At 40.8% G+C, this 21,681-nt stretch overlaps 1 protein-coding gene across 13 annotated transcripts in view; it reads right to left on the bottom strand.

Moving 5' to 3' along the window:
- The window catches only part of PPFIA4 (PTPRF interacting protein alpha 4), a 105,762-nt gene that overhangs the window by 32,433 nt on the left and 51,648 nt on the right, over positions 1–21,681 (bottom strand). For 8 of the 13 annotated variants that reach the window (XM_083746454.1, XM_083746460.1, XM_083746461.1 and 5 more), the window contains 13 exons: positions 19,483–19,584; positions 17,777–17,941; positions 17,030–17,104; positions 16,013–16,114; positions 15,402–15,623; positions 14,167–14,313; positions 13,235–13,369; positions 12,264–12,347; positions 11,266–11,397; positions 7,256–7,318; positions 6,254–6,345; positions 2,027–2,168; positions 167–372 (listed from right to left, as the gene is read on the bottom strand). In XM_083746454.1, coding sequence (XP_083602580.1) covers positions 167–372; positions 2,027–2,168; positions 6,254–6,345; positions 7,256–7,318; positions 11,266–11,397; positions 12,264–12,347; positions 13,235–13,369; positions 14,167–14,313; positions 15,402–15,623; positions 16,013–16,114; positions 17,030–17,104; positions 17,777–17,941; positions 19,483–19,584 — 1,667 coding nt within the window. The remainder of the gene's footprint in view (positions 1–166; positions 373–2,026; positions 2,169–6,253; positions 6,346–7,255; positions 7,319–11,265; positions 11,398–12,263; positions 12,348–13,234; positions 13,370–14,166; positions 14,314–15,401; positions 15,624–16,012; positions 16,115–17,029; positions 17,105–17,776; positions 17,942–19,482; positions 19,585–21,681) is intronic. The other 5 variants (XM_083746464.1, XM_083746466.1, XM_083746455.1 and 2 more) reach the window with 1 other exon arrangement.

Genomic DNA, 21,681 nt, shown 5'->3' with positions numbered 1-21,681 from the left:
CTATACTATGCTTTGAGATCTTCAGAAGGTTGAGATTAGAGATGACTGAAAGCAGTTCACTTTTTCTGAGAGGTAGTCCAAACAAAATTATTTAGATTTTTTTCAGAGTCACTGTGAAAATATAGATTTAAGTCAATATCATGAGACAGACTGCTCCATTCCATACCTGATCTCCTCATTGATGGCATCAAGCTGTTCCTGCAGCATCATAGCAAGGGTCTGGGCATCAGAGTGACCGCTTGGAGACAGCATGTCCATGGAACTAAACACAGTCTCCCGATCATCCTCATCAACATCAGAGATCTCTGGGTCACTATCAAAGGTGTGAGATGTAGCGGCAAGGACCCCACCTGGCTGAGCAAGGTCCCAGTCCTGAACACATAAAACCACAAAATAACTCATGCAACTACCACCATGTTAAAACTCCAATAAGAAGGAGCCAAAGGGAAGAATGCCATTTCCCATACTGTACTCTGAAATGAAGTACCTTCATTTATCTTGGGCTATGGGTGATTTCACCTAGCCAACCTTGACAGAACTATGCTGAGACTAGAACTTATGGGAGTTTGGATTTGTTCCTCTGAAAAGCTCCAACTTTTGAAAGGTATAGCAGCATCAGGAGGACTTAAGGAAATTATTTTGTGGATTAAGCAGCCTTCATTGGCATTCACTTGGCTACAATAGAGCAAAGCGTAAATGGAAGGCCAGAGAAATGGCTAAGAGAAACATAGTTTCTTTTGTTTAATGCAGCCTGGGAATGGCTTGCTATAGCGTTGGAGTTGCCATATTTGATACAGGTCAGCAGCATGCCTTTAAATAACTGTGTAGAAAGACGTTCCATAGGCTTACTAAACCATCTCAAAGTAAGCAAGCAGTACTGGTATGTTGCTTTGTCTGGACCACATATTGTTGAAGCACAAAAACACAATTTATAGTCTGCCAGATCATGCAAAACATGGTTTTAAGTGTCAATAAAACATTTTGATATACAGTACACATAACAGTCTACTATTTAAATCTCAGCATAAATATGACAGTTTGCTCCCAAAAGAATAAGCAACTAATTTTTCTACAGTATCCATGTCTTTGCTATTAATTTCATTGTTGCCCATTCTCTAACTGTATTTGTGAGCTCCATACAGAGCTGTAAATTCATTACACTAGAGTAGTCTTCCCATATTTGGTTTACTATATGATGTAGGACTACAACTCCCATCATCTCTGACCATTGGACATACCGGGCTGGGGTTGAAATTGAACATCTAGAGATCCAAATTTGAGGAAAGATGCACTAGAGCTTAACAAGAAAATCCTTGTTCCCTGTACTCTGCAACTACAGTAATTGGTCCTTTGAACTCTTCCAATAATACACTCACTACCTTGAGTTTCCTGATGGAAAAAAAGGCAGATACTACATCTATCCACCCTTGAAACAAACAAACAAAATTCACCAAGCTGTTCACACTTTGACTTTTGCCTGTTTTAAATGGACTGAATTGAGCCACGTCCACTAAAACAAAACTTAAGTGAATTCAAGTTGCATTCAAGCTTGAAAGTGGGCCTTAAAGGGATGATATGCAACACATTCTCTTTCTTCTCAACATGTAGCTACATCTATTCAAGCAAGTCCTGTGGCTTCTAAGAGTAATTACTATATAACAATACAAGTATACGCTCAAACTAAGCAGTAAGGCATAAGGCTTCTTTCTTGCCCAGATTTCACAGCATAGCAAAGACCTTTGAAACTTCATCTCACCATCCTCTGCAGAAGCCCATCAAATAAGTACTATCCTGGCCACCATCCAGTGGCCTTTCTGCACAACAGGGAGTCTCTTTCCTTCAGAAGGGGTTTAGGTCTGCAGCTGTTACTGCCAAGTGAAAGGCCAAAGCCCCTCGTTTAAAGGCGCAGGACAGCTGCTGCAGCTGCTGCCATCACAAAGATTTTGTGATATGCTCCAAGATACAGGCGTAACTGGAGCTGCCCGCTAAAGATTAGCTGGAGCAAGGCAAACATCAGGAGCTTTACCTTGGAGGGGTCTTCCCGCAGAGTTGTAAATCGGCTCTTTGGTGCCCGGTGAAGACTGGAGGGTGTTCCAAAGGGCTCGGCTGGTGCATGGACAATAGTACTCAGGGGGTACCTGAGGTCTGGAGTGCTTCCAACAAGCGACCTACAAAAAAAAAAAAAGTCCTAAGTAAATAAAAATAGCACAATTTAGTTTTGTTTAATCTATGATAAATAGTTTTAATATTTTTTACTTATCTTTTTAACCACCAGTCTAAAAATAGATAGCAATTTCAGATACTGACAGTATAACACAACACACAATGAGAAACACAGTATGCTATCATTGTCTCACAGCCAAAATATTCAACTAATTGTAAGTCTGGAAAAACAGGAAGTCCATACAAGGATGAACAGTGAATGTAGTTTTGGATAACTGAGATTCAGACAGCAATGTGGGTCCATAGTCAGCACCAGGGAAATCCAAACTGGGTGGGGAACAGGGTACAGTTCTGGTCAACACAGGTCCATCCCTTGGTAAATAAAACACCTTGAATTTAAAGAAAGAAAACCAGTGACCTTCTGTCAGTAAAATCAGGAAAGCAAGCTATTCAGTAGTGCCCTGATTCCCAAGAGTGAAAAGAACATTCCAGCAGTTCATTATTATTTTTTTACAATGCTTTTTACTCTATAACAAAATAATTTAAAGTAGTCACAAGAAGCTTAAAACAAATGCCACAACAGACTTTAAATAGCAATCACTAAGTTGGAGTTAGAGTGCTGCCAATCATCAGTCAAGGAAGGAAGCCTCCATTTCCTCTAAATAGATGATCAGTGGTATTCAAGATCTTGCTCCAGAATCTCTTCATTGCTGGGAAACACATGTGCAACACCCATTTCCATGTCCCTTCTTGTTGGACAGAGGCCAATATATATAGCTAAACAAGCACTTAAGAGTGCAGGATGTGACAATCCAAACTTTGAAGAACTTGACCCTGAATATTAAAGAAGCATTCCGTTCATTAGCAAGTAATAAGCAGCTCATAATTTTCTACTTAAAGTTTAATGCAAGCCCACCAGGTCAATTGAAAGGGTATTAAGTTTCAGTTCTTTAGAAGCAAGCTTGAAATGCAGGGTCTCTTATTAAAGTACATGTGTGTGTGACAGTGCACACACACACACTTTTGAAATTTAAAATCATACTCAAGTAATATTTTAAATGTTTATATGCCAAGCTTATCACATGCCACACCAGGCTCACATACAGGCTACCAAGCCATCTCTCATCACACTGGCTGAGCCTAAGAGCCTCATTTCAGTCTGGAGAGAAGGAGATCAAAGTGAAAGTGACAGCTGGGATCCCCAGTGGGTGCAGCACTTTCCAGCCCTATCATTTGAGCACTCCAGTGTTCCAGGATATTTGGGGGTGAGGGAGAATCCAACACAATTATCTGCCTCTGAAATACAAGTACACATCCTGTAGCAGAAGCTACAGAGCCAGTTTCAGTCCCATGTACCCTTCCATTCACCCTTTGGCTCAAAAAGACTGTTATGGTTTATTTTGCAGCATATCCCTAAACAATAAGTTATTCTAGATTGCTAAGGTTAATAGCAGAATATGAAAATCATCATTGAAACCCCAGGTATTCAAACAATGGTGTTTGAAGAAGTTAGGGGACTGTGAGAAACCGGGGGGGGGGGAGAAAAATTATTGTAAAATCCCCTCATAGTACAATACATGTAATGTAAGACTGCAGACCCCTGTGGCTAAATGAATAATTTGCAGAGTGTATGGAACCTGAACACAAAAATGGACCATTAGTAGAAACATATTCAAGAGTAATTGATGTAAGAAGGCGAAAGACAATAGTGTTTCACTTTCCCACTTCAAACTCAAGTATCTATAGTACATGCACCTTCTTGTTCTGCTTGGAGACAGCAGTAGGGGGACATAGTATCCACCTCTGCAAAGCAGGGGAAAGAAAAACCTGTCAGGTGTTCCTTAAACTAGGCATGATTCAGACAAAAGAGGCTGAATTCAATCCATAATGGCTGAACAGTGTGGAGAATTCAGGCTGCAATCCTACATAATATTTACCTGGAAGCAAGCCCCAATTACCTCAGTGGGGCTTACTTCTGAATAGATATGCAAAGGATTATGCTGTCAGGGATCTGTCAGTAGGCTGTTTGAACAAGCAATGATAAGTGTACATAGAAGGGATATCATCTCTTTTCTTCCAGTGAAGAGACTGCCACAAGTGATGGATTAGGAGTGAAGTGACATGATTTCATATTTCATATTTCATCTTACTTTTCTTCCTTATCTCATAAAAAAGCAGAACATGTCATTATATATGAACATAGCAGCCACATATTCAACTATGTCTGTATGCCTCTTATTACCAGAAACTGTGATCAGACAACACAGCACATTACAGGGCTTGTGGTTTTTCTCTGAAGATTACAGTTTCACAGATTACGGATTACAAGGGTTAGCAAGACTTGGCACGACAGTTCCAATGGCTTCCCTTTACAATGCAGCTTTAACTTTCTTTTCTCACCATCATCCCTTTTTTCCTGGCTTGTAAGTCAATTTGCATGAATAGTCATGGTTAAACACAGCACTCGCAGCAGTAATGCTGATTTGATAATTCCACAGTGAAGCTACTTTAAAAATGGGTTACATACTAGCAGGGTAAATGTGGGCTGAACTGCAACAATGTGTTCACTGTAGCAATCACATGACTGTCAAAGACAGGACAAATTCCATTCAGAGCTGCATTATTACAAATCATACCAATAGTCCATCTATCTAGCCCAATACTACTTTATCTTCAGCATCTCAGGAAGAGTTCTCTCAACAGCTTGCTTATTGGAGAATCTTTAATGGGACATGCCAAGGATTGAAGGAGCCATGGGCCACCACAAAAGGTGCAGAGTGGGCGATTATATTGTCTACTAAGAGCAGGATAAGCACAATGGCGTAGACAACCTACTAAAGGTTACTGTGTCCACTAAACCTATTAAAGGTTGCAATCAAAAGACAATACCTGAGGATCAATATTTATTTTAGACTAAATCACAGAGGCTTAAGACAGGTAACATTTAAGACCACAATGTACTGACTAAATAAACTTTAGCAAGATAATCAGGTACAAAATGAAACACACCAAAGTTCCCTGTTAAAAATACAGGTTTGAATTTCACCCTGTTTTATAAACTGAAATACTATCAATATATGAAACATGTAATGTGTGAAGAGAACAGATGCCCATTGGAGAGGTCATCCTTCCTATTTACCAGTGAGGCTCCAAAACAAAAGCAAAACACTGGTAGCTAGAGCACTGCAGGTGCTTGCTGTCTTATCTATTTTACTGGCATGTTGTGTAATTGCACCCTCTACTGGATCACACAGTGATAGCAAAGAGTCAGATTTTGCTTTCAGATAAATTTTATTAGGCCAGTTTAGCATTTGAAGAGGCAGGAGAGAGTGGGAAAGCTTCTTTTGTGTTATTTGCAAGAAGGAATTGCAACAAAACATAGCAGTCTGCAGTGTTCCTGTTCAGATCTCCAGGATGCCCAACTGCATGAGACTTTTAATCTCAGGTTGCAGGTTCGAGCCAGATGTCAGGCAAAAGATTCCTGCATTGCAGGCAGTTGTACTAGATACCCGCAGGGTCCCATCCAATTCTACAATTCTATTCTATGAATTGTGCAGCTAAAACCCAGCTGGACCACCAGAAAGCAGGCTATGATACAACTGTCAGGTATGCAGAAGACCTATGTTTTAATTGTCATTAAGATGAAAACAATTTGTGACACAGCCACTTGGGCTCTGGTAGCCCTTCAATTTCAGCAGCATCTATCAAAGTTACAGAGGCCAAAACTAAAATTTTGCCAAAACATTTTTACAAGTTTCAATAAATGCAGCCCACCTGATTGCACATTCTGCCTCAATGTGAAGAACTCTGGGATGTGAGAAACATCAATGAAAAGTCTGCAGATACAGCAACACAAGCTGAGGCATTGGTTCAGAGAGACAACCCCCCTCCCATCAGTATGTGGGGTCATTGGTTTGTGTTTGTTTTATTTTGTACTTTGTCTTTTTCTGTTATGAACTGGACTGGGATCTTCAGATGAAGGGAGGTATACAAATTTAATAAATGATTAGGATGATGATGATGATAACAACAACAACAACAACAAATTGTCACAGAGGTATTTGCCATGAAAAATAAATAATATTCTCACCTTGTATGTACACTGTCAAGAAAAGATCCACTTCTTGTCTTTAACTGGTCAATTTCTAATCTCAATTTGTCAATTTCATCTGACAGCCTTCTCTGTTCACAACAAAATAAGAAATAGTTTCTCTATAGCCAGTACAACTATGGTAACACACACATTTCATACCATCTGTGAAGTCAAAAGTCATGCAGCAATTGTAGATTATCATGCTGAAGGGAAAGCAAGGGAGAATAAGGGGACAAAGAGGCAGGCAAAAGGGTGTGGGAAAAGCAGGCACTTATTGGTTGTTGGCTGTTACATGCAGCAAGTGAATGCTACTTGGACACTAATTGTATTCCTGTTGTTGCTCAGAGAATGTATTTGGTCATGCTAGAAAAGAGTGAGAAATCTATAGCTGTAAACAGAAGTGACCAAAAAGCCAAGGCTTATCCTAAAAATCATTGGATGAAAGCCTCAATACCATAAACAAGAATATCATGCAATATAGTGCAATTTTTGTCCACATATTAAAGGTAGGGGAGTGAAGTAGTCCTGCTACATCCATACAAAGGGTGGGAGTCAATTAATGCGCCCTGCCAGCAAAGCCTACATAAGAACTTTGGCGAGGGCAATGGGATTGGAAAGGTGTCCAGTTAAAATGTTGAGATGACACTAGACAGGACTCCAAAGTGAGTTATTTGCTGTTTACTTTACTACCTTTTAGCTAAGATCCTATCCCTACTAATATTCTGCCCAAAATGCAGTTTTTGTGGGCAGAACAGAACCACTTCAGTCCTCTATGAGGACATCCTGCTCACTGGAAATGAATTGTGTTTGATCAGCTTCTCTTCTAAAAGAGGATCCAGCAGGGAAGCAAAAAACTATTTATGGTTATCTATAAAACTATTTATAGTTATCATGATACAACCATTTGACAGTTTCTGATCATGCAATTTCAAGGCAACAAAAATGCACTTAACAAATATATTTGCCACTCCTTCCACAGTTGCCCAGAGTGGCATTTACCTTGTCATGCTGCTGCTCCTCTATTTGTTTTTGGGTATTTTCCAGTTCTTGTAATAATGTGTTCTTAAAAAGCAAAGGTGAGTAATTACAAGAGAGAGAAAGGGTGCTTCAAATTTGATTTAAAATTGGAGCTCTTGGAAAACAAATCCACTTCCCCAAATGATCAAACTTTTTGAGGTAAGGAATATAACAGAAAAATGCACCAGAAAGTGTGGGTTAACACTTTCTTGATGCAATTCATCTAATCTCCCCACAAACAAATCAGACTGAACACTCATTAAGAAACCAATATTGTCTCATCTCACCACAAACCAATCAGGCTGAATGCTCATTTAGCAAGGGACCAAAGAGACTATATAGGTCTCTAAGTAAAGTTGTTCAAGTGGCTTTCTGAATAACTCTGAGTATTGGGATTGCAAGCTATATATCAGAACAGACATCTGCATTGTCCAAAAGATAATTGTAGAAGTGATCCCTCCACAAGAGCTCACATGAGGCTCTAGTGAGGATGCCAAAAATTAACTGCTAATCGCTAAAAAGAATCTTAGACATGGATAGGAGCTACCTTGGAGTAAAATTGCCTCTGAAGGCTAAACTAGATGCAATATTTATCAAGTGGCTAGGCAAAGCATGCAAGGTTTTTTAAAAAATAAAATTGGGGGTGGGATGAGCCAGATCTGGAGTATGGCATGAACAATTTGCATGCCAAAGTATTGCATGCCAAATCTATGTACCAAATTTGATGGCCAGTTTGACCTTAATTCTGAATTCCCTCTGATGTGATAATAGATCAGAAATCTGTCTTTTAAAAAATACACACACTCCAGTACAGGAATACTGCACATAATACCGGTCTAACCTAAAAATTGTTGTGCACTTCCAAAGGCAGCAATGTGCCAATTTACAAACAAATTAAGCACTTAATATTTTTATTAGCATTAATAAAGGCAAATGGTATTGGGGAACCTACAAGGCTACCTAGATTTGACAGTGACAAATCTGAGCCAATGAAAGTTCTTTATGCCAAGTTTCTAAACTTGAGACCAGTAGAACAGGAGGGGTTCCCAGATGGTCAAACAATTAGGATTTCAGCCCACAGCATTACTCCCTAAACTCACATAAAATCACTTACACCTGGATGCAGAGCATGCAAAATGCTATTATTATTATTCTTCAGCACCAGTATAGATGAGATATGGAAGAGGTAATGACCCATTGGTGCCCTAAATTCTGGGCTCATTAGCTACAGAGGAAGAATGTGCTATAAATGGCACTGAGTGCTATCCTTGTTGATAGGAAGAAAAGCTGGCTCCCATAGAGCAGATCCCTACATGGTGGACCTTTTTGCAATTCAGAGAGGAGATGAGCTCAGCCTAATGGTTGCTTTGTGTGTTACCTGACCATACACCTAACTGCTTGTATGGAAGTTTCCTCTGTTCCCTTTTCCATGCGGGGGGGGGGGGGGGGAGAATAAGTGTATCCTTAAAAAAATATGAAGAGGTGTGAGTCAGGTCCAGAGCCATCTTTCCCATACAGCTTAGTGGTGCGTTGTACCAGGGCGCCAGCCTCTCAGGGGCACCCCAGTCAGTGGGGGAGCTGTGCAGCTTTGCCGGCAGCCTCCCCTTTCCCTGCACGCCCGCCAGCTGCACCCTGTCAACCATATGGCTGGTGGGCGTGCAGCTTGCCTCCCAAGCCTCCACGGGAGGAGAGCGATCCCTGCAGAGGCTTAGGATGGAAGCTGCGCCCCGCTAACCATATGGCTGGCAGCCGCGCAGCTTCCCTCCCAAGCCTCTGTGGGGATTGCTCTCCCGCAGCAGCATGGAGGAGAGTTGCGCACCCTTCCCATGGCTGGCAATGTGCAGCTTCGCCCCCCCCCCCACTATCCATGGTTAATTTGGGGGCACTAAGCGGATATATGCACCCCGGAACCGCATCTGCTAAAGACAGCCCTGGTTAGGTCTCTATCATACTAGCAACATAGCAAAGCTAGGGCTGAAAAATGGGTAGGCTTCAAAAATGCATTCCAAGCCTGAAAATGTACTGTACTGAAGAAGTCCCTGTCTTTCCCTAGCAGATTTCAGCCAGGCAATTGTGCCTCACTGACTCCCTTTTGTGCAATTTGGAACCTGTCACACCCCAAGAGCTAAACAACTCTAGTTACAGGAGAACTGAGACAATTGAAGTTAGCATTCAAAAAGCATGGGTGTTCTAATCAGGTCCATGAATTGTAAATGCAGAGAGGAATACTTTCGATAGACCTTGAGCAGAGCTTGTCAAAGTCACTAATGTCTGAATATCCAGCACAACAGCCATTTAAAAAGAACAAACCACCCTTTGAGATGGAATGACTAACACAGGGGTCATCAACCCAGCATCTGCAGGCACCGTAGCATCTGGAAATGATTTTGCTGGTGCTCCTGGACAGGTGCCCCACATTCTGAGCTTTTATTTATTTATTCATTTTTAGGTAAGTATCAACCCCTCCTGGACAGAAGAGTTATGGGGCAAAATGTGCAGGTACCTACGAAGTGAACAAGGTGAAATGTGAGTGGTGTTCCTAACTTCTGTATTTTCCTAGTACTGAGAATTGCTCCTTGTTACTATTAGACAGCAACAGCATCAGCATGTGCGTATATAAAATAAATATTGTGTGAACTCCACAATCAAAACCAATACTACAGAGCTGACTTTCTATGATAAGCATAAGGTTGTCCAAAGTGGCTGTCTCTGTTGTGCCCCTCCTCATGGCATCCATTTTGCATTATGCACACACAGAAGGCAAGTTTTGACTGGTGCCCCTAGAACACTCTCAAAATTCTAAATGTGCCTGTGGGTACAAAAAAGTTTGCAGCCCCTGGCCTAACACAATCAGAGCTCAACAGACAACTAGACCAAATGAAGATTATTTTCTTTATGACATTCTTTTTATCACATTTTTGACATGTGCAATGCAGCTGATCATCATTGCACTCTAAGTACATGATAATAATTAGGAAAGAAAGGAGTGATTGATTCTTATGGAGCTTATTCTCATTGAAGTTGGCCCAGTGAAGATCCAACTTCACACAGTATAGATATTACAATTGCTACACACTAGCAGAAGAAAAAGAAAGTGGTAGGGAAACTTAAGATGGTTCAGCTGAGGTATGAGGTAGGAAGTGAATTGATATCTGTGCCATCCAAATTACTAACAAATATTTATAGACTCTTTGCCATTACAGCAGTATTTATCTCAAAAGTACAGGCTAGACTGCCCCTTCAAAACCATGCACATGAGCTAATAATTTGGCACAGTAAAGTAACAAAAACATTTTTAAAATCTTCCCACCCATCCATCCTCAATGAACAATGGCTTTTTGATACCACTACAAATACTTAGGTGCCAATACATGAAGATGTAGGTAGCTGAGAATTGATCTCGCCAAAATTTTGTTCCACATTTATCGCAGCAGCATTCAAGAAGCCATCAGTGCAATCCTCGATCCCTTAGAATTAGTTAGAATACACTAAGCCCAAAGGAAGATGCAAAGGGACCAGCAGAGCCCAAGGCAACAAAGAAGGAGGCCTTCTCTGAAAAACCAGTCTCTTAAGATCCTCTACTTGTGGCGTCCAGTTAGCTAAGCCAAGCCATGGACCCCCTACTTTTGAAATTTTTGTTATCTCTATGGTAGTTTTTGTTACACATAAGTAGTGTCACAGACCACCTGGATGGGTTATGCAGACCCCTTGGGGACAGCAACCACCTATTGGGAACCACTGCTCTACTCCATAGCAATAGTATTTTGCTAACATTCATTTTAAAAAGAATCTTGGGCCCGACTCAATAGTTGGAATTAATTGATCAAGAATAGCTATGATCTCAGTTTCTTTTTAGGATGGCCCCAACATTCCAGTCAAATCCTGACTGTCAGCAAAATTATCTTTTCGATCTTAAACATACTATGGCAAAAAAGCCAGTTGTGTATGACACCCATAGAGCTAATTTTATGAGGTGTCTAATACATACATACCTTCTCTTCAAGGGCTGCCATCCGTTCTTTCAAATGAAGCTGAAGCCGCTCATTGGACTCACTCAGCAGTCTATCCACAGTATCAGACAGCCGCTTGTTGTGTTCCTCATTCATTTTCTCCCTCTGACGGGCCTGTTTGGGAGTTGAGGGGGAATCATGATCAACCAAGTAATTCAAAGCAGATTTGCCTTGAAATTAGCCCTAATCATTGAAGAATCTCCTCCAAAATAACCTTCTTTCTAACAACCTAATGTAGTAAAGTTTTCACAAGCAAACTATGTCCACCACATTGATTGGAAGATTTGAGAATCCACTTTACAAACTGTTATTGGTTCCACTACATCAGCTTATACCAGTGGGGAGCCCAATTCCTATGAATATTATTTACACTGCAAATTAAGAAGTGATTTTATATGATTCAGTGGTACAGATTTATTCTTGTGTACAATAATGACAAAAAAAAAACCTTTCCTTGTAACTATTTTACTATTGTGAAACTGCCTACTGAAATTAGTATTAAAAGTCTGTGAAATGGCAACCCAAAACAAAATAAATGTTTTGTTAGTATACATTATAGGGCTATCAGGAAGGAAGATGAATAGATTTTGGTAGGAGTGAAATTATAAGAAGTCCCATTTTATTTCAGAACTTGGATTGAATTCAGAAGTGCTGACCACCATCTGTGATACAATTGTTCCACTATGCAGAGCTGAATTATAAAGGAGTTTCCTGTGTGCCTGGGTGTCACAACTTTAACCATGCCATCAAAACTCAGCCTTAAAGAAGCAGGCTGTAATAGCATGGTCAAAGACTTGCAGCAACCATGTGATGCAACACTTGTGAATAAGACACTGAAATCCTAGAAGCAAATGTAGAATCTAACTCCAAATCATCTTTCTCCCTCCCACAACAGGATCCTGACCTAAACTGTGGTGCTGTAAATAAGGTGTTAAAAATTATAAAAAGCAGTCCTATATACTCTACAGAAGTCAACCTACCCTTGCTAGTTCTTGGTTCTTCTCCTCCAACTGAGTCTCCAGCTGCCGCAGTCGCTCTTCAATACTGCCATGCCTTTCTTCTGCCTACACAGAACAAGACAGTCCCAAAGGAATGAGCAATTCTTACAAGCTCTGGGAATTAGGATAGGGAGCAGGGATAAGAGATACCTGTTCTTACATAAGAACATACCGACACAGCAATCAGGCAGTACTACCCAAAAATATAGGAATGTGACCATAGTGGATTTGTTCTCATGAGATTTTTGGGAGGGTGTTAAACATAAGCTGAGGGATGCTGGGAAAGTCTCTCACAAGCACTAGCGCATTAATACACTGGAGATTCTTACTCTAAAATAACCTTGCATGAAGCTAGGCTTGAGGAAGTGTCATATGGACCTTCTGAATCTTGCTGTACAAACTTCACAGCAACTTCCTGGTCCACCTCACTCCTCGCAATGCCTATTTCATTTAAAAGCTGAACAATTGGTTTAACAGAGATTTATTCCTGTCCCATTTTTTTTATGCCTGTATATAGGTAGCAATCTCTGAGGTAAAAGACTCAGGAATGGTAAATGGACCTCAAGCCCTTGTTCTAAGCTTGCAGTCCTTGGCTTTTTGGTTGAAAAGAATGCACTTTAGGTCATTCTTGAGAAGCAAGCCCTGCCTTCAGATTCTGGGTGCCTAAAACATACCTATTAAAAATGCAGCATGACCTGCTAGAGCATCATTTAAAAACAAACAAAACCCTCCTTAGGAGAGGCTACCATCCGAAGAGGTGGCTCATGATACCCAGCTACTGCAGAAGAGACAATACAGAGCAGAAAGGAAAAAGTAATACTTGTAGCATGAATTTAAAAGCTCCTCTTTCTTCCACCTTTCTCCTCCATCCCAGGAAAGTTCTAAGTTCTGGAGCAACACTAAACCCTTTCTGTACCCTGGGCTTTGAAGCCAGCTTCTGGTTGTGTACTTACCTTGGTGAGTGCTGCTATCCTTTGGGCCAGCTCAGCTTCCACCTCAGGCAGCGTCTCAGCTTTCCTCATTGTCTGTTGCAGTTTCTGCTCTGCCAGTTCGAGAAGCTCCTGGAGATGCCGTGCTTTCTCCTCACACTGTAGAACAATGCAGAATGGCAGTCATGAAAAAGGGGGTGACCAAACACAGCTTCAGCCTGCATCCGTTCCTGGACAGGAATAGTCTGGTTACAGTAGTCCATACTCTAGTAAGTTACTCACAGGCTTACTGTAACAAGTTGTACATGGGGACTGTCCTTAAAGATGACCAAAGCTTCAACTAGTGCAGAATGTGGCTGCCAGAATGTTAATGGGCATTGACTAAGGGGATGCTATTGCACCAATTCCAAGAGAACAACTTGGGCTGCTTATTTGCTTCTTGCCTCAAATAAATGTGTTGGTTTTAATCTTTAAAACTTTAAAAGGATTGGAACCTGGGTATCTTGAATATTTCTTCCTATATAGCTTGCCTGTATCTTAAGATCTTCTTAAAGTACTTTCTACACACAAGTGTATCAACCAAGCTAAGCCTTTTCTGTCATGGCACCCCAAGTGTGGCACCCTCAACACAGAGATACAACTGGTGCAAACTTATTGGTGTCAAGTGAAAACATTTCTGTTTCCCAGGCATTTTATTTGTGTATTTGACTATATTTTATTGTTTTTCATTTCATGGTTGCACTTTTGGTTGTATGATCTTTTTGGCCTTATACTGTACACCATGCTGATACCTACTTGAGGTTGATTAGTGTTAAAATCATCTAAAAATTAAAAATTAAAGAATATATATATATTCAAGAGAATGTGTCAAAGGACCTATGACTGTAGCCACACATGCCCTTGACTCAGAGGAAGGAAGCTGGCTTTTCAGACAGTATGCCATTAAAGCCTGTTACCTGGCGATGGAGAGACTCTTTATTGGCCAGCTCATTCTCTAGTTTATCATTGAGGTCATGAATGGAGGTGGCTTCTCTTTGGGCTGCCAAATAGCGCTTCTCCAAGGTGGTGATCCTCTCCTCCATGTCTTCTTTCTGTGCCAAAGCCTGGTAGGATGAGCCATGAAGAAAGTCACGAACTTTGTGGTTGTATGGCCCTCATGGTGATAGAAAAATCTGCCTGAACCACAGCATGAGAAGGGCTTGTTATGACTATTGAGGTACTACACTGAAGCTCAAAATGCAAACTCTCTCTGCAGTAATAAGCTGCCCCATTTTGAAAGGTTGTATTGGAACCATTTAAGCTGATTCCAAATGAAAGTTGGGCTCACAGTTGCCTCCACCACTCTCTAGTCCTGCCCAACAGCCTCATCTATCTTTGCCCCTCAAAACAACCATAACTTGAGGGACAAGGCCAATGGTGGTAAAGGCTCCCACCACAGTCAAACCTCATGATTGCAAGAAATAATGCTCTATGCATCATTTGCAACCACAAGGCCTTTCCTGTGTTGTTGAGAAACCTCCCACTATCTGTCATGTCTTTCTCTTCCCCAGGGTTTTTGGCTTGATGAAGTAGAGAGCTGGCAAGGAAGGGAAAGTGGCAGGAAAATGGTAATTGTACTTTTAGAGTACAGTGGTATCTCTGGTTACGTACTTAATTCGTTCCAGAGGTCCGTTCTTAACCTGAAACTGTTCTTAACCTGAAGCACCACATTAGCTAATGGGGCCTCTTGCTGCTGCCGTGCCACCCCCGCACAATTTCTGTTCTCATCCTGAAGCAAAGTTCTTAACCCGAGGTATTATTTCTGGGTTAGTGGAGTCTGTAACCTGAAGCGTATGTAACCTGAAGCGTATGTAACCTGAAGCGTATGTAACCCAAGGTACCACTGTACTCACCTGAAAAACTGTTCCCCCCACCCCAAAGTATTCTACTAGAACACTGAAAGCCCAATTAATTATCTGGGCAAACTGAGAGAAGGCAGGGTCACAAATCTCCAGTTATGATAGGTATTTTTTTTTTTTACTTTGACACTGAATAACTAAGCTCACTGCTAGAAACAGCAATAACTTTCTGCAAGCAGATGCTCAGACTATTTTATTTTTGCTACACCTGGAAAAAATAAGATGGCTTTTAAAGTTGCTTCAGAGATTCTCTTGATAACATAGTTTATGCTGCTGGAACAGAACTCTCTCACCTCTCTTAGGTCCCTCTGGTACTTGCCGCTCATTTCTTCTGATTTGATTAGGTCCCTCCTGGCTGTACTTAGATCTTCTTCTAGCTCAGCAACACTGGCAGCCAAAGCAGCTATTCGTTCTTTAGCTTGCGCTACCTCAAAGTTTTGCTTCTCTAGAAGTTCCTGCAGTTCCACAGTCCGGCTTGCCTCATCATCCGGATGTATAGAGCCATTAGGAAGTCTCTGTGAAAGTCATATAACAAAGAACTATGTTTCCAAGGAATATGCACTACCCAGTCAAACACAGTACCAAACAAAGGCCACTGAGCAACATTTCAATACGTTAGCTCACCAAATGAACTATCAGTTTTTCTTCTTTCTAATAGTATGCAAGAGATGCTAGACTGCTACTGTAACACTGGTCTTTTCTGAAAAGGGGGCATTTTGAGGTAGCTGTAACTTGCCACTGGACATTTATTCAACAGGCCTATTATTGCAGAGTTTAAAAATGGTAAGGGAAGATAAAATTTATCAGTAAGCAAAGGGTTCCCATTTTGTACCTTTGATTGAATGACCATAGTACTTCAATATTACATTAGATACTCTCCACTTCCAAGAAGGATGGCTCTCACCTTCCAAAGTAGCTTCTGCCCAGATTCTTTTCCCTCAGTCCTTTTATCATCTTCTCCTACAGGTGCTTCCCTCTGGGAGGGGCCTTGCTGAAGAGCACTTACCTGCAAAATACATTTTAAATATACACTTGTACTTAAGGTTTCCTTAAGTGTGAAAAATAAGAATGCAGAACATGCAGAGAGCTTCTTGTCCACCTTCTATTGTTGCTGTCACTGTTAAGAAGCTGTCGTTGCACATGTTTATGAAGGAGAGTTCTGTAAAAGCCAGGATTTTTACTATGCAAAGTGATTCAATAACTTAGTGTGGGAGCAGAGGTAACTGCCACTGTAACAGGTAATTTGACTTCTTTTTGTGTAAGACCAGCCTGGAAAGTAAGGGCCCAACCACACAATATTGTAAAAGCATGAATACATTTAATGTGTCCAATTATGTTTTTTAAGTAGAAGCCATGAGGTATGAGCTCATCCGGTCTGTGACATGCAGGGGTGTATCCTGTATCTTCCTTTCACCTTTAATCTTGTAACATATTTTTTTTTCTTTCTGCTACCTGGTCACATTACTTACAGCAATTTTTTTGACCCCCCCCCCCCTTGCAATATTCTCTCGACATATGTTTGCTGCTGCAATGTGTGCTTCTTAGCAACTGGTCCTTCCTCCCCCTTCCTGTACATTTTTTGTTTTTTTCCATTTACAAAACCCCATGTAGCCTGGGTAGCTTTCCACAATTATTTTAATAATCTCTCATAACAATCGCTTCAAGTTTACCTTGGTTGTTACCAAAATTCCTTATATCAGTATAAAATAGCTTTAGAGGAATATTTAAAAAGGGATTCTTGTCTAAAGAAAATATGAGAGAAATATACAGGAGTTTGTGTCACAAGTCCAACAACTGAAACAAAATTATAAAGATCGCATGTCACATAGTGCTGCAGATACATTTTTTTCTGCAATCAGTCTTAGTTTCTTTGATTTCACCTCTGTGAAATCCACAGTACAATCTGAAACCCAATATTTACCTGTTGGTGAGCACTAGAAAGCTGTTCCTCTAGTGTAGCTACTCGTTCCAGTGCTGCCCGTAAGCGCTCTCTCACCTGAAAAGAAAAAAAAATATTTTCAAAGGCCGAGTTGATACACAGCCCTTCAAGCAGTTTGTGGCCTACCACCACCACCCCTGCTCCCAATCATCAGGACATCTAGTTCAGAACACAGATAATTCAATTAAACCACACTCCCCTCATCACGTGAAAGGGCACAAAAGAACAGTACGTGGCTCCAGAAGAACAGCATCTCAGCTAGATTTGCAAGCAACAAGAAACACTAGGTATGATGAAGTGGGCTAAAGCCTGGAATCTTGAGTTAACCTGCTAATTAGAATAAGCGTAAAAGGATCTCAGCAGAGATCTGCCTGACTTGGAAGAGCTACTACACTAACACCATATAACAATATCACTGGGTGTATTGCTGAACTGGGGTTGGGAGAGTGGAAGGCTAGAATACTCCTTCAAAGGAGCATTGGCACAGATTCAATCCTGCTAACATATTTCTAGGATGCAAAGCAGTAATTTTTGAGACCATTCTTCAAAGGGCAAATGATTGGCTCAGGCTGGAAATTACTCATAACCAGAAAGTTGATGGGAGATCTGCAAGCTAGCACTGACCAAAAGCAATACTTTGGGCCGTTAGAGACCAGGAACTTAAAGGTTGTGGGTTATAAATAGCTGGTTTTGCTGAAGCTATGCTGTCACTTCCCAAAACAGCCTTACCTTCTCATCCAATGCTTTATGATGTTCAAACAAAGATTTCAATGCTTTCAGAACTTCAACTTCACTGGAGACACCAGATGGAGACTGAGCTTGCCGCTTCACCACAGTCATCCTCAGGGAGCGTTCGTGTCTTGAGACCAGGCACTCCAGGTGCTCTAACAAAAGCTGCAAGGCAAGGAACAGCTCTAGACATTTCTCATTCAAAGTCAATGTGAGGTAAGAAAAGGCTTTTTCTGTCCTCTTGTTGACTTCAGAGTATAGCAAAAACTAATATTAGAGTGTAACCAAAAAAAAAAAGTAGCCAAGTTTTACTAGCAGGCAATTTCTGCCATGAGCATGACTTGAAATAACTTTGCCAGAATCTCTAACAAAAAGCACTCATAAACACATTGCTCAAACAAAACTATGATGACACAAATGACTTTTTTTTTCAGAGCTGAAAGCATTTTGAAAGAGACTCCCTTGTCACTTTTGCCTCAGATAATCAGGTTTTTGTAATAACAATAAAAAAACAGCCTGTTGTACCACAAGCAAAAGTTGGACCAAAAAATGTATGTACACATCATAGGAAGCAATGCATTCTCAAGACATTTTCATTTCTCTTAAAAACAGCTATCTCCTGCTAACATCAGCAGCAAGCTGCTTTAAATTAACTAATGATGTACATTCGGAACAAGTGTGATGTATGTCATTAAAGAATATATATATATATGTCCAGCAGCACCTTAGAGACCAACTAAGTTTGTTCTTGGTATAAGCTTTCGAGTGCATGCACACTTCTCCAAGAACAAACTTAGTTGGTCTCTAAGGTGCTACTGGAGAATTTTTAAATATATTTCGACTGTGTCAGACCAACATGGCTACCTACCTACTTCAAGAATCTAATCAGCGATGTTCACATTTGTTCCCAAATGTTGGTGATGCAGGCAATGTTGGTGATGGATGTGGGTTCAGCAGGCAAAAATAGTCGAGTATAGCAATCAGCAAGGGCTTTTTGCCAGTCAAGGATTTGCCTTTCCCTTATAATCCCAGACCTAGGGCTATCACAAAACTTGATTTCTGCAGCACTTAAAGAGCATGCCAGAAAAAGGATCTGAACAGTAAAGGGTGGGCGCTATGCAGAAATGGTCCAGTAACAGGCAAATTCTGGAAGTGTGCACAAAGCTATTTCCCTAGAAGGGGCAAGTTTAAATCTGCACACTAGTAATGGGGATGCTGCAGGCTGAGGTTTCTTAGCACACCTGGAGGCTCAGGATTGTTGAGATGTAGGGCAAAGATAGTTGGTGACAGAGGACTGAATGGTCTCTGCAGGCATAAACATAAGCTGTACTGGAATAAGAATAAAAAAACAGCAACATTCTATAGAAATTAAATTGGATTTTACAGAGATTATGCTAAACCCTCCCCATTCAATCAAGAATATAAGTCTCCTATCAAACTCTATTCACTGGGTGGGAAATTCCATAAAAAAGCCTTCTATCCTATTAAACCTTATCGAGAGGGCAAACTGGATACCTCTGGCACAGCCAAGAGAACTTGAACTATGCTGGCATACCTTGAGCCTAGGTCAAACCAAGATTTTTTTATCTATTTGTGTTTGTTTCATAAAATTTATATACAGCTTGATTGTTTTAAAAAACACTCCCTTTGAAGGTGCAGGGGGTGTTTCTTTCAAACCAGGCAGCCAAATGGGCTTCTCTACTCACCCTTGTATTATTACGCTCTGCTTTCAGTTCAGATATTTCCTCTTCCCTTTCCAACAGCTGCTCTCGGCATGCATTGAGTTCCCTAGTCAGTGTTGCAAATTCCTGCAAAGCAATCACATTTACAATCATGCGGAGCCAGGTTTCCTCAGATTCCGCAGCTTTAAGTTAGCTTTTTTATGAAGAAAAGAAGTATCTGCATGAAAAAACATGGCTGCATCACATGCACCCAAGAGGATCCCCTTGTATTACCAAAAATGGGCTGTCACACAAAAGAGAATGAAAGTCATCAAAACAACAATCAGAATTAGGAACAACAGAAAAGTGTTACAACCTTTCATTCTGGGATCTTTGGTGGGTTTTTGTGACACTTCAAAGGTAAGCAAAGGCTCTGTTTAGTGAATTACAGTACTTTGACATACAGTGGTACCTCGGGTTATGAACTTAATTCGTTCCGGAGGTCCGTTCTTAACCCAAAACTGTTCTTAACCCAAGGTGCGCTTTCGCTAATGGGGCCTCCTGATGCCGCACAATTTCGGTTCTCAACCTGGGGCAAAGTTTGCAACCCGAGGTACTACTTCCAGATTAGTGAATTTTGTAACCCGAAGTGTTTGTAACCCGAAGCCTTTGTAACCCAAGGTACCACAGTATAATAAATGATATTCAGACTAATCTGTCACCCAGCCAGCTTATGTATCTGCAAAGCCAATATCAAAACTGCCATCCCAATGCATTCTAATAAGGCAGTACTGGTTCCACCAGAACTTCTCACCTGCTCCCCTTTGTACCAATTAAGGAAAGCAGAAACAGCAGGTAAAGCATTTCATTACAATCAGTTAAAGCAGTGCAACATGCCAGCAATCAAGTGTATCTTCTGGACAGAAAACAGCTTGAGACTTACATGCCAGCTGCTGCCGTATGTGAATCACAGTAGTGCAGATATACAGTTTTTTGTTGTTTTTTCCTCCCACATCCAGCAAAATTCAGAATACCCTCTTTAAAAATATGCAATGTGGGCATCTACTTTTTTAGCAGTAGAACTCAGACATCATAAAACTAAACACAACAAAGAAATTTGCAGGCACTTCTTACTGTTTCCTTTCAGATTAGCTTTTGCTTCCATTATGGACTATTCCTGAAATAATTTTAGCTTCCAAGAGTCCTAAGCTTGGGGATCTTTAGGTAGGGTAAAATAGTTTTAATACAAACTATCTCAGTCATGAAGGTGATTGTGTAGAGGAGAATTCCTTGTTTATCTTGGCCCTCTAAAGATCTATGTATTGAGCATCAGATAACTTCTTAGTCAATGTTTCTTTATAGATTATTGATACTTCTGATACACACATACTCCACGCAGCATCCCTAAGGAACTGGTGTGGGTCACACACCAATGAGCCTTGCATTAATTAGAACCAATGAAAAGCTAAACCCGCCTCAAAATACCCTAAGACAGGATGAAGTAGGGCAGTGAGACAGGTTATCACTTGTTCAATGTTCAATAGATTTTCTTCACCTTTTCTGCTATACCCAATGCCTTGTAAAAATGATTCTAGCAAGTAACAATATCTGAACTATTTAAAAAATAAATCCTGTGATTTGCCCTGAGCATTTGGTATGAGGCAGGCTACACATCTAAAAAAACGGAAGTAAGTCAAAGTATTGTTGTCCCAGCCAGGGAACAATGTCAAAGGTGCCCGTCAATGCAATCTTCAAAATGAGCATGAAGTATGTTTCCCACAAAAGTATTCAATAACTACTGTTTTGCTTTTTATAACAACAGGGACATATATGGACTCATTTGTTACAGAAGCTGCTATGATTATGTCTGTGCTAGGGGTGTAGAACCTCCCTGGCAACACAAAGATATGCACAACAAAGCAGGTAGTTAAGGAAGGCGGCTAGGGAAATTAAAATAACAGCAGACACTTCCCAGCCAGCCAGCCCTTCCTCATTGTCCCTTCTCTAAACTGGAGGCCTTACAAAAGTAAATTCCAATTGGTAAATTCTAACAGCTGCAGGGATTACTTCTGAAAGGGCAAGGCTGAACCAAACAGAGTTCAAAACAGGCAACCAAAATAAGAACTGTGCCGGGAGCCCACCCACCCACCCACTTGATGAAGCATTTGAAATAGCTTGAAGGGAACCGATTGGGCCTGTCGCTATGTTTCCTGAGCTTCAGAATGCAAACAAGGGAACAGCATT

Source organism: Podarcis gaigeae (genome assembly GCF_964106915.1).
Source record: "Podarcis gaigeae genome assembly, chromosome: 6".
NCBI classification, from domain to species: Eukaryota; Metazoa; Chordata; class Lepidosauria; order Squamata; family Lacertidae; genus Podarcis; species Podarcis gaigeae.
This window is presented reverse-complemented; position numbering and strand designations above follow the sequence as displayed.